The 12,157-nt window shown below is 40.2% G+C and overlaps 3 protein-coding genes across 4 annotated transcripts; 2 read left to right on the top strand and 1 right to left on the bottom strand.

Annotated features, from left to right (window-relative positions):
- Positions 1–93: 93 nt before the first annotated feature.
- ciao1 (cytosolic iron-sulfur assembly component 1) lies at positions 94–3,412 on the bottom strand. The gene is made up of 7 exons (XM_053325711.1): positions 3,012–3,412; positions 1,948–2,096; positions 1,751–1,862; positions 1,556–1,644; positions 1,265–1,466; positions 892–958; positions 94–581 (listed from the first exon to the last, which is right to left on the bottom strand). The coding sequence occupies exons 1-7, from the start codon at positions 3,148–3,150 to the stop codon at positions 347–349; spliced, it is 993 nt and encodes a 330-aa protein (XP_053181686.1). The 5' UTR covers positions 3,151–3,412; the 3' UTR covers positions 94–346.
- Positions 3,413–3,852: 440 nt separating this feature from the next.
- Positions 3,853–6,537, top strand: tmem127 (transmembrane protein 127). Of its 2 annotated transcripts, XM_053325714.1 has the most exons (4): positions 3,853–4,009; positions 4,458–4,714; positions 4,812–4,976; positions 5,089–6,537. In XM_053325714.1, the coding sequence occupies exons 2-4, from the start codon at positions 4,471–4,473 to the stop codon at positions 5,397–5,399; spliced, it is 720 nt and encodes a 239-aa protein (XP_053181689.1). In that variant the 5' UTR covers positions 3,853–4,009; positions 4,458–4,470; the 3' UTR covers positions 5,400–6,537. The 2 variants fall into 2 exon arrangements, with proteins under 2 accessions (XP_053181689.1, XP_053181688.1); XM_053325713.1 differs by having other exon boundaries at positions 3,853–4,714.
- Positions 6,538–7,161: 624 nt separating this feature from the next.
- On the top strand, positions 7,162–11,330 carry gatd3l (glutamine amidotransferase class 1 domain containing 3, like). The gene is made up of 7 exons (XM_053325717.1): positions 7,162–7,363; positions 7,457–7,509; positions 7,595–7,708; positions 7,839–7,970; positions 8,060–8,152; positions 10,928–11,093; positions 11,196–11,330. Exons 1-7 carry the CDS (start codon positions 7,247–7,249, stop codon positions 11,328–11,330), a joined length of 810 nt encoding a protein of 269 aa, XP_053181692.1. The 5' UTR covers positions 7,162–7,246.
- Positions 11,331–12,157: the final 827 nt, after the last annotated feature.

The following is a 12,157-nucleotide window of genomic DNA, read 5'->3' as shown; positions in this document are numbered from 1 at the left end:
GTTTTGTTGATGAAATTGAATTCTTGGACTGATTTAAATGTTTTTAGTACAATGTCGATCTGGAATATTTTTTGCAATAAAAAGAAGCCACAATTGTTTTTAGAATTGTTTTTTTTAATATTTATCTATATAAACAAACTGTCAGTAAATTCTTACTTGAAATAAATGTTGACGAACATGATGAGCTGAAGCAGTAAAGTCAGTTTAGAAACAGACATGAGGGATGGCACCATAACAAGCAGAATCCTGTAGATCAATATTAATTATGAGCACATTATTTCCATTGTGACTTGCAAAAAGGAAAGCGCTTTTGTTCAATGAGAAGCTGGCTGCACTGGTCACACGTTCAGTCTTCTTGTTGGAACCTCCAGATGGCGATATCTCCGTCGTCGCTGCAGGAAGCCAGGAGTCCCGCTTCTTTTGGGTTCCAGGCGACACAGTTGACATCTTGGTTGTGAGCTTTGGTCGCCTGAGCAGCCAACGAGAACACCGGCTGGTCTGGATTGGCTGTCTCATCCTCCTTAAACACTCGCACCGCATCATCACCGCAGGCAGTTGCCAAAGCACCGGTCAGCCGACACCTGAACATAGATCAACAGAATTGTTCTTAGTCTGATCTGATGAATTCAGGGACATTTAAAACTGGAAAATCAGCTGAGCAGTACTAGAAGAAATGCAAAAGAAACTACTTTAATACCTATAATTTAGCACTTTATCTGCTTGTGGAGAATATAGAAAGTATTTGAGATACAATAACTTAGCAATAACTAGACATAGTGTGCAATTAATGAAAGAGCAGCCTGATCCACAGACCATCAGAGTGAGGACAAACTGGAATAAAGGTCTATTATACCTTCAGTGTACTATATATGAAAATGAGATGCATCTTACCAGACGATATCGTACACTGTCCGCCCATGATACCCAGACAGAGTGCAGACACACTTCCATGACAGGTCTAATGTTTTAAAAGCAGAGCAGAAAGAAAAGGGCAACTTTAATTAACCCACCAGCTGCATGAAGCCATTTTCAATAAAATAAACTAAATGATTGTAGTCATCACAAAAAAGACGCTCACTAGCTAGTCTTAAAGAACTAATTATGATAACTGTGGTAATGGTTGTTTTTTTGTTGATAATCATTGACATCGATATTAGTGACATGAAATTATTTTAAGTTCTGCAATTGTTTAGAAAGTTATTAGATTCTTAACTCGATCTCAAGATTAACGTCATCTACTTAGAGCCTCACCACGCCGACTCACCATTTCCACTTTCACTTGGATACTCCTTCCAAATCTTGACCGTGCGGTCATCACTGCAGGAGGCGAGTCTCTGCCCTGCCGCATCGAAGGCCAAACTCCACACTGTGGACGTGTGTCCCTGCAAGGTGGCACGGCACTCCCAATCGTCATCCTCTTCCTTGTAAATACAGATGTTGTTGTCGTAGCTTGCGGAGGCCAGAAGCTGCAGAAACATGAAGTGAACACAGAGTGAGATAAATAACGGCAGCAGAGGAGAGGTCAGTAAGGTTTGTAGAGCAGGCTTTGACTCACTTCCTGTGTCGGGTGCCACACAACATGCTTGACATCTTGTGTGTGAGAGTTCACCACGGTAACACACTCATAGTCGTCCTCTTCATCCACTGTCAAACACAGACAATAATAATACTAGTAATAAACACGCTGATAGGTGCAGGTCAGTAACTTTCATGCTCTAAACAAAATGACACACTGTAGCTCAACACAAACCTTCCCAAACCCAGACACTCTTGTCTCGGCTGCATGTCGCCAGCAGGTTCCCTGAAGGAGCCCACGCCACACATTTGACCTCATTTTCATGGCCTTCCAACACAGTCAAGCTCTACAAGACAAGATGAGCACCTGGTTAAAATCTCAGAAGATGCATCATTTTACAAAGTGTGCTGAAGTAAAACATCTCATCTAACCTCAAAACCATCATTCTTCTTTTTCCAGATGCATGTAGTTGCATCAAAGCTGGCGGAGGCCAGATAATTCCCGCAGGGAGACCACGCCACCTTCCTCACTGTGCGCTGGTGTCCATCCTCAAGCACGCTCTTACATACCCAAGAGTCACCTGAAAAAAGAGGAATATATAACAAATTACCTTTTTTCCAGGTATCTAAAACACTGGATTTGCCAAAAAACAGACATTCCTGCCTGGTTATTTTATCTATAAAATTGACAACATCATACTAGAATTAGTAAAGCAATGGCATAACTTCCTGAACATCGTGATGAACTACACATTTTTGATAGACTCCATAAAGATAATCACCCAACCACTTTCATCTTTAAAAAGGACATGTTCACCATTTACAGTGTGTCTTAAACAACAGACAGGTGTTCATATGAGCACTGAAGAGGTTTTCCTTGCCAATTGTAATGTCCATAGTGGTTTTATTTATCTGACAATTGTAAAAGACACACGAGGAATGTCGAAGGATTTTCCTCACTGTAATCATTCCTCCTGTTCATACCGACTATTAAAAGATCTCCTTCAATGTGAGTCCAGTGTAAGTGATTGAGGACAAAATCATCAGCATGTCCATTCAGTCATTTCTGCATAAATGTATTTAAAAGTTGATGTGAAGCTTTTATAAGGCTTCATCTGAGTTAGTCATATCATAAGTGGATATCTGCCACATTTACAGTCCTTTTAACATCAAATTCACTCTTTGTGTTTCCCTGTTGAGCTGTGGTGAAGTATAGTAACAAAATGAGGGACTAAAAAGATTATAATGTTGAAACAAGTTTCCTTGATTCGTCTCATCTGGACGACTGAAGCTTCAGATTAACTTCAAATAAACTTTCAAACACATGTTTCATCATATGTAAGTGCATAATGAAGGGATCTCCTGATGGTCATGGATTACAGCAAGAAAAACATGTGTCTGTTCATTTTGGCTCCTCACTGTTGATAAACTGTGAACCTGTCCTTTAAGCACCATAAAAATGTCACATTGTCTGTCAACCACAGACTGTAGCTCACCCTCTCGTCCCCATATCCGGACGGCCTTGTCTCCCCCACAGGACGCCAGTAGAGTCCCAGTCGGGCTCCAGCTGACGAACCAGCAGCGAGAGTCCGGGTGACCGTTCAGTCTGTGCAGCAGAGTGAGACCCTCCTTCATGTCTCAGCGGGTCGAAGCTGTAAAGATTGATATGTGAGCGGATGCAGTTCCTCTTGTGTCTGTCTTCCTCCGTTACTATGGGACCCTTTACCAAGCACCGCGACGCACCGTGACAACCGGCTCTCACACACTGAATATCTGCTGCGGCTCAAAAGAAATGAGCAAAAATGATAAAATGTGAGTTTACATCAAAGGAACAAAGTACAAAAGTTCACTAACATCGCAACCATGTCGGAAATACCGCCATCTTTGTTATCTACTGCTCAACGCAAAGCATTATGGGATTTTTTTTTTTTTTGGTCGCAAAAGTGAAATAAAAACTAAGCTAATCCTAAACTCCACCTTTCGTTAATTTATCTTTAAGCCTATTTATTTATATAATAGTTTATAATAAAATGTAGTATATGGCACTTTTATTGACACAGTTAAAAAAATAGCAGTAGCAGCAAATAAAAATAAACAGCTCATAAAACAGGAATAAATGAAGGTATATACAAATTAAAATTGTCAAGAGTTGTATAATAAAACACAACACCATATCAAACATGTTTACAATATATTTAAGATGTCGCCTGTTTCAAGACTGTTTGGGGGGTATATAAACATTGGCAATATTGCACATATATTGACTTAAAATTTTGACTACGTTTTAAAAATATATATAACTATTTTATAATGTTAGCAGGTAACCACAACAAAGATGTAATGTCTCATAGTTATAGTTTCAGTTTCTTTTATACAGTCTATGGTTTCACAGCAGAGCAGCTGGAGGACTCCGCTCTTCTTTCAGCTGCAGGCTAACGAAGCCACGAAGAAGAATGTTGTGAACAAGGAAGTCAGTATTTTACAGGAAATCAGCGTAAGCCTCCTTTTGTTTTGTTTTGTCTTTGTTTTATGTACTAAATTGATGGTCATTTCCATCAGGACAGTCATTTAGATTACTTAATAGTTCATAGTTGGTTTAATTTACGTATATCAACTTTATTTGTGTGTGACAGTCGACGAGATTTGGCGTTAGCCGGGAACTAGCTTCACCAGCTAACAACAAAGCTAACAGGCCTGAAGCCGTCTGTTCTCTGTCTGCCGTCAGTCACACTCTTATCCTGTTTTTTAAACCAACGAGACTGGCTTACGGTCAAACGTCGTTTGGGAGCACTAGATAGTACCGTGAGCAAACCGCTGGGGTAGCTGTCAGCTGTTCATCGGCTAGGCGACGTTAGCTGTACAGGCTAACCGGTTTCATTTGTTTTGACTGATCTTATTAACGTCTCTAGTACTGGTCAGAGTCGTTAATTACAACACAACAGCAGCTGAGATTGGATGACCATGTATGCCCCACCGGGTTCGACCGCTCCTGGAGGCCGGAGGAGGAGAGGGGGGACCTCCCTACCCAAGCAGCCGGAGCGGAGCCTGGTGTCAGCCCTGCCCGGAGCCCTGTCCATCACTGCGCTGTGTACGGCTCTGGCGGAGCCGGCCTGGCTCCGGGTTCATGGAGGCACCTGTCCAAGACAAGAGCTGGGGGTGGCAGATGTCCTGGGGTACATTGATCCCAAGCTACTGGATGGTGAGGGCCCATACCTGGCCTTTAAAAAGCAGCAGTGAACCACCGATAAATCTCTCTGCCAGTTGTAATGTTGTGTATTGTCACTTTGTCTCTTCAGATTACTGTGTGAACCCACAGACCATCTTGTTGCTGAGGGTGATCGCTGCCTTTTGTTTCCTGGGCATCCTGTGCAGTCTAACTGCATTCCTCTTGGATGTGTTTGGACCTAAACATCCTGCTCTCAAGATCACAAGAAGATATGCATTTGCACATATTCTCACAGGTTATTATGAATCTGCTACAGTTTGTGTTCATATTCCAGGAAAGCAAATGTCTCACTTTTTGTTCCAAATTAATTTTCACTAACTCCGTTTTCTCTGTTCATCTCTCATCAGTGCTGCAGTGTGCCACGGTCATAGGGTTCTGCTACTGGGCCTCAGAGCTTATCCTGTCACTACAGCAACAGCACAAAAAATACCATGGCTCTCTCATATATGTCACTTTTGCCATCAGCTTCTACCTGGTGGCAGGGGCCGGCGGAGCCTCGATCCTCGCCACGGCCGCCAACCTCTTGCGCCACTACCCCACCGAGGAAGAGGAGCAGGCTTTAGAGCTGCTCTCTGAGATGGAGGACAGCAGTGAAACTTTCCCCGCTGATTATGACATTGCCAATCAGTTTCAGCCGCCACCTGCCTACACGCCATAATGCCACCAGACTGGCCTTGTTAACACTTGCTTCTCTCCGAGCACGGCTATTGGCTTGATGAGCAAACCCACTCTTTATCAAATGGATATCGTCGCAAATACTCTCCATAATGAACACAGTGTGCACAGCTAGTGCGCAGACTCCTCGACTGACAGTGCTTGGGTGCATGAGAGCTTTCTTTAGTGGTGGCAGAAATTTAGGAGAAAGGTCTTACTTTCACCACTGACGTTGTTAGTGATTTGCATGTAAATGGCTTTTAGGATTTGGTCCTTACATGTAAAGCAAACTAAATTGTAAGGAGTGCTCAAGTTGGCTGATGACAAGTAACTGATGAAACAGCCACAGCCTGATCAATGCCAATTATTGGATGTATTGCTTTTGGTTGGTCGTGGATGGAGCTTTGTTAAACATAATTTTTGATTTAAATTTTTGATATGCTTGCCATGTGAATGATTTTATTTTACTGATACATAAAAAATGCAGAAATACACTGAGATTATTTCAGACAGTTCTTTTATATATTATATCAAACATACCTTTTATTTATTAATTAGTTGTCTGTGCTGTGTCCTCTTTTGTTTCTTTTGCTTTGTAGACATCTGTCACTGGTTTAGTCTTATATGATTGCATCTGTAGGTGCGATAAAGCAAGACAAAAAAACAGGCTGTCATAATGTGAGACAGGTCTTTGTGGTGTTTTTTCTAAAGGAAAAAAAAGGTTCATGGCATGTGTTGTGTGTTGAGAGCTAACGGCCGCAGAGAAATTGAGGAACGTGAAGTTTCCATGTTTCCACAGAGCAACATTTAATAGCAGGAACCTCACAGTCATGTTCTTGTATATGATTTTTTTTTTTTTTTAAACACCCTTATTTGTACTTTGTGGTTACCATATGTGGCAATTTCAGTATTTGTTTTCTATGCATGAGTTCTTTTGTGTGCAAATTTTAAACCTTCAGGTGGAATCTCTAAAGGTAACGACTGAGGCTTAAAGTTGTGATTGTGGTGATTCTAGTCGGTTGTGTGTTGTTCTGTTGACGCCATTTCTGCATTTTGTTCCCCAAATTGTTGCTATACTTTTATCATCATTATGTAAATATTGATTGTTTATACATAAAAAAAGTGGTCATAATAAAATAAATGCCCTATTTTGCCTCACGCTTGTCATCTATAATTTGACACTGAATCTAAATCAGCCTCTTGCCCTTTTTACAGCCTTCCTCCACCAAATATAGTCTATAGGTAGGAGCTGTAGATTTGAACGATATGTTGACTTTGACATTTCAGTCTGACCAGGGTATTTCAGGGTTTACTGTCTAGACGTAGACGCATCATGGCATTAAAGCAAGTAAGAGCCTTACAACCTAAGATACTTTAAAGGGCATGCCTTGCAATCTATAAAGGTATCAGATTCGCTTACTTCCTCACAGATGCAGGGTTCTGTGCAAAAGGGAAAGTATCCTTTAACTGACGTGACATGCATTAATATTCCTGAAGAGCTTTTTCATTACTTCTGTGGAATTCTCTATCGAGGCACCACACCAAAGTGTTAATTACTAAATGGGGCAGGATATTTCAAAGGTTAAAGCACTACATGGTTTGCAGTCCAAAGCTGAAGTGTTACTCTGCAGCCAAATTACTTAAGTTAATCAGATGAATAAACAGGAGGGGAATAGGTCAGTCAAGGCAAGGATGACTCTTCTCAGAAAGCAGAGCTTACGTGACAACGTCACATAGCGGGTGGTATATATACGGACAATCTCAAGATCAAAATTATAGCTGTTCTTCACAGACGCTGTGACATAAAGTCAGATCTTTTTGTTATAAACACTCAGATTGAAGCTAAAAATCATGCTGGCCACCAGGACTTTGCTGTCAAAGCAAACGCTGACTGTTCTTTCTCGTCAGCCTGCCTGCTTTGTTCACCATGGTGACCATGGCAACTGGGGAAATACTAATATTGCAGTGGTAAGTGAAATAAATCAATACGGCGTCAGATAGTCTGAGGAAAAAAGTAGGAAAATATTATTGTGTGGATTTGTGAATGACAATGTGTTCCAGGTTTTCTCAGGATGTGGCTGGTGGGATGGGACTGATGTCCATGAGGGAGTATAGTGAGTATCAGTGCTGCAGAGCTCAGGACAGTAATTCCAGTTAATTTTACTTTACAGAGATTGTAATTCACATCTCTGTCCTCAGCACCATGTACCACCTGAGCCGTAATGGTGCTCGCTTCCAGATGTTTGCTCCAAATCAGCAGCAGATGCATGTGATGGACCACATGAAAAAGCAACCTGCCACTGGGGAGAACCGGTATGCACTTTAGGACACACTCTGAGACAGACTGGTCCAGTGGCTTACTTGGTTTTATATGATTTTTTTTTCATGTGACTTGACTAATCCCAAAAGGTAGTATTTATCATTATTTTTGGCCCTTGCATAGGAACATGATGATTGAATCGGCTCGCTTCAGTCATAATCAAGGAAACATGCAAATGCAAGACCTGTCCAAGCTGGATGTCAACAGTTTTGATGCTGTCATCTTTCCTGGTGGCAACGGCGTCACTAAGAATCTGTGAGCAAGAATGAAACATGAAGCAATAACTCAGAGATGGAATACAGACAGACACAATGACGCACTAATACTCACTTTCAACACTTTAGATCCTCTTTCGTGAAGGATGGCAAAGACTGCAAATTGCATAGTGATGTGGAAAGAGTGCTTAAAGATTTCCATCGTACTCGCAAGCCTATTGGGTATGTATCACTTGGTGAACATTCAATGTAACAGTACAAGGGTAAGTATAGCTCTGCTCAAATATCTTCAAATACTGATGGACAGCAGTGTGATGGTTTCTTCTGGTTACAGTGTCAGTTAAAATTCACTATTTTAATCTAAACCTGAACATGAGGCAAATTTGCAGACTGTCACTGATTCCAACATTGTACTTTACTTTAAATTGGATTACACTGGGCTAGATGACTAGATTTAAATGTAGTATGGAATTAGGACATTGCGGAGGCTGTAGACAGGAAAAAGTCTGAAAGAGTACTACCGGTTGTTTGCTAAACGCAGATAAATAAGTTCTTAACCTTTTAATATACTGAGACAATGAAGCTAATGTGTAATGAAGTTTGGGATTTAAAAAAAAGGTCATCTACTACTGACCATAGCAGTAAAGAATAATAGTAACACTTTTTAAAGGATGTGTAGTTTCCTAGAAATATATTTGCATAACTGATATGCAAATATAAATTCTTTGGAGGTCTCTGGAAAAATATAATGTAATATGATACTAGTTATAAGGAAAATCAATACAATTGGAAGTGTTAACATGGTCCACCTCAGATTAATTAGTCAGTACATGCCAGGTCAGGATGAATTTTTCATAACCCTTACCTGCTGGCTTTCTTAACCCGAACCCTAACCCTTTTTAAATAAAATTTATTTACAGTCAAGTGTAAAGTTGTAAAATGGAAAATAATTTCATACTGCACTTAGTACTGAATTACACACTTATTTCTAATAAACATCCCATGAAACCATTAGAACATTGTGGATCTAGATTTGACTTAAATTCATACTAATGACCTGGCATGCTTTCAGTGTTTCCTAGAAAATTGATTTTACTGCAACAATGTAGTTCCACAAAAAAGAGGATAATACAGACAATGATTGTGAACAAACCCTAAAGTGTCTCAACTTATTTTTCCTCCAAAAATAACATTTTGTGCCAACTGTGTAACCATTTAGCTTGTATTTCTATTTTACAGTACTGCATTTTTAGACATACAAATACAGTTAAGTCTATCAAGAAACAAATCAAGTTAAAGAAACTGTGACTCTAATGTATAAGTTAACACTCCTGTAGTGAAAGTATGCTCTTCAGTGATCCCAGCAGACACAGTGAACCTGAAGGTACTGGGATTAGACAGACAAATCCAAACTTTTAACACAGACAGGCTGATCACAAATTAGCATGCCTGGTGGAAAGTGACTGATCTTCTGGCTACTACTGTGGCAGAGGGGTACTGATGAGCTGAGGAGTGTCAGCTGTGCAGAGTACAGACAGGTGACAGGATCAGGTTAGGGGATGCCTGGTGCCAACAACAGGAGAGGGAGGATTACAAGAATTAAGAAGTGAAAAAAGAGTGAGGAAGCATTTGGGATTAAAAAGTTTGTTGACTTTTAATCTTGACCCATCTTTTTCTTTTGACTTTAAGACATTTAAAGAGTCAAAAGTGAAAATACATTGTTGTGCAGTGTAGATTTTGGTTTATATGTTGCTGCTCTTATTATTCAGCTGCTGATGAGAGCTTCACTGTTTTCTGATCCACCCTCCATTGTCCTATCAGAGCTATAATTACTCTCTTAAACAGATTTGTTCCCAAAAACAACACAGTATACATTTATTATTTGACTACATTTCTCAAAGTAGTCATTTTGTCCTTGGTGACAAACATGAACATATTTCATCTCTGCAGTTCTTGCACAGTACAAACCCTCCTCGTGTGTTTCCTCAGATTTCATCAGTGCTTCAGTCTCGTTTGATTTAGGAATACAACAGAGAGAAAATGAAAATCAGTTTGATGCAACGACACCTCAGAGTACCTGGACCGTGACCAGATTGTCAAATTGAATTCAGCCTTTCACCATTAAACTTGTGGTCTGCTGACTTCATGTAGCCTACTTTTGAGTTGGAGTTGATTCAGTTTGCAGCAGCTTACACTGAGGCCAGTTTACTCTCAGACTTTCATGAGCAGATATCAGTGTGTGTCTGTGTGACGCTGGCATTTTATTTTGACAGATTTCTGTGTCTTAGGCAGACAATTAAAACTGCTCTACATCATCATCATCACAGACTTCACTGAATTTAAAACTCAGTAAACGTTTGCATCCACTGTCAACTACATACATTGTCTACTAAGTACTTTTGCTCAGACTAGTTGTGACCGGTCTGTACTGTTGTATGCCTGACATCTTTAATAAATCAATAAGTATAAGCATAAAATAGCACTTGTATTTCTTTTAAACCTCCTGCAAACCCCACACAGGTCTCTTCATTGCTGATTAGACGCCTGCTCAGGTGAGGTCATCAAATAAGGACGATGAAGGTCAGAATTAAATCAATTTAGGCCTTTTGTTGCTCTCTCTCTCTCCTCATGTTTACAGCCTATTTCAACTCTCAAATATCAAATAGAAGGCTTGATGTTGGTGTGTTCCACATTTACCATAGTCATCCATTCAATCTACAATGTGCAAAATACTTGTGAGATCCCCCCCTTGAGATGTGAGCAAGTAAGGTTTGTTTTCATATGTTTGTAGGCAAATAGTAATAACAGACAGCTGACAGTCTCTAATCTTGCCTCATGCTCTCCTTTAACTCAGTATACATGTTGATTAGATTCAGTCTGCTGTCCCAGTGCTACATGCTGGGAGAGAGTCTAAGCAATTTATTCACACACCCTGATCAGTCCTGTCTCTTAATCCTGACTTTATAAAAGCCTCAGCTGAACGTGTTTCTGTTTCAGACTGGCCAGCATGGCTTCTATGCTGGCCTGCCGTGTGCTGCCGGGCATCGAGGTCACCATGGGCTATGAACGTGATGAGAACACTCGCTGGGGGAACTGGCCACACACGAACATGGTGCAAGCTATAAAGAGCATGGGTGCACGCCACACTGGCCGTGAGCCATACATATCCTTCCAAAGCTTTCTTTTTTTTAATGTTAGATAGCTTTATGCTCATTTTGCCAAATGCTTTTTTCTTGCTTTGACCTTAACCCTTCCTTTTTTTTACGAAGCCTATGTAGACGAGAAGAACAAAGTGGTCAGTACCCCTTCCTTCATGTGGGAGACAGACTATCACTACCACTACATTTTTGATGGCATTGGAAATATGGTCAAACATGTCATGCGCATGTCAACAAAGTAAAGTGAGGCGAAGCACTGGAGGTAGTTGGTGTCGACGTGTGACGTACACCTCTGTAACGTGATGAATTCTTACGTGAAAAACAATATAAATGTTTTAGTTAAAGAGCAAACATTGTCATTGTGTTCTGTCTTTTCCATTGAGTAACATGTTATTTATGACGTTGGTTCATGCAGTCGAACAGCAGGCGAGATCATTTGAACACCTCATTTGATCAAAGGTAACACTTCTCTATAAACCTGAGGTCAGGAATGTGATGACAGTGGCTCATCATCCTGATCATGTCAGTAAGGCAGCAGTAATACAGTAGTTTGGGGGTCATATAAAAAAACACACACACCCAAAAAGTAGATTAAACACAAAGAATAGTGCTCCCTGGGTCCTATTTAGGCTAAATCAACAAGGATCCCTTTTTATGCACTGTACATATTATCATTCTTTATATATTACTAGTTCAAATTCATTTAAAACAACAACATGTTAAATCAGCAACAACAACAACATGTTGTGCAATATGTTTCCTTGTCACGCCTGCTGAGTCCTAAGGTAACACACCTGTGACTCATCAGTCTCCCAGCAGATCAGTATCTGCAGGATTTTGAAACACAGGAAGTGACTTTTAAGATCAGGTGCTGCTTTTTAAAATAAAAATGATTTTGTATGTTTTTAGACTTTTTGAAGAATGACAACTTCCAGACTGGCAGGGCAATAAGATATTTCTCTTCTTTTAAGTCTATCTATTAAAACTGTTAACACCAAAATATGTGATTACTGAGACAAACACTTACACTAATATGTTTGACTAGCAATGACCGTGTTATAGCAGCATC

Source organism: Scomber japonicus, chromosome 9 (genome assembly GCF_027409825.1).
Source record: "Scomber japonicus isolate fScoJap1 chromosome 9, fScoJap1.pri, whole genome shotgun sequence".
Taxonomy (NCBI): domain Eukaryota; kingdom Metazoa; phylum Chordata; class Actinopteri; order Scombriformes; family Scombridae; genus Scomber; species Scomber japonicus.
Note: the sequence above shows the minus strand (reverse complement) of the source record. Positions and strands in the feature narration are given on the sequence as shown.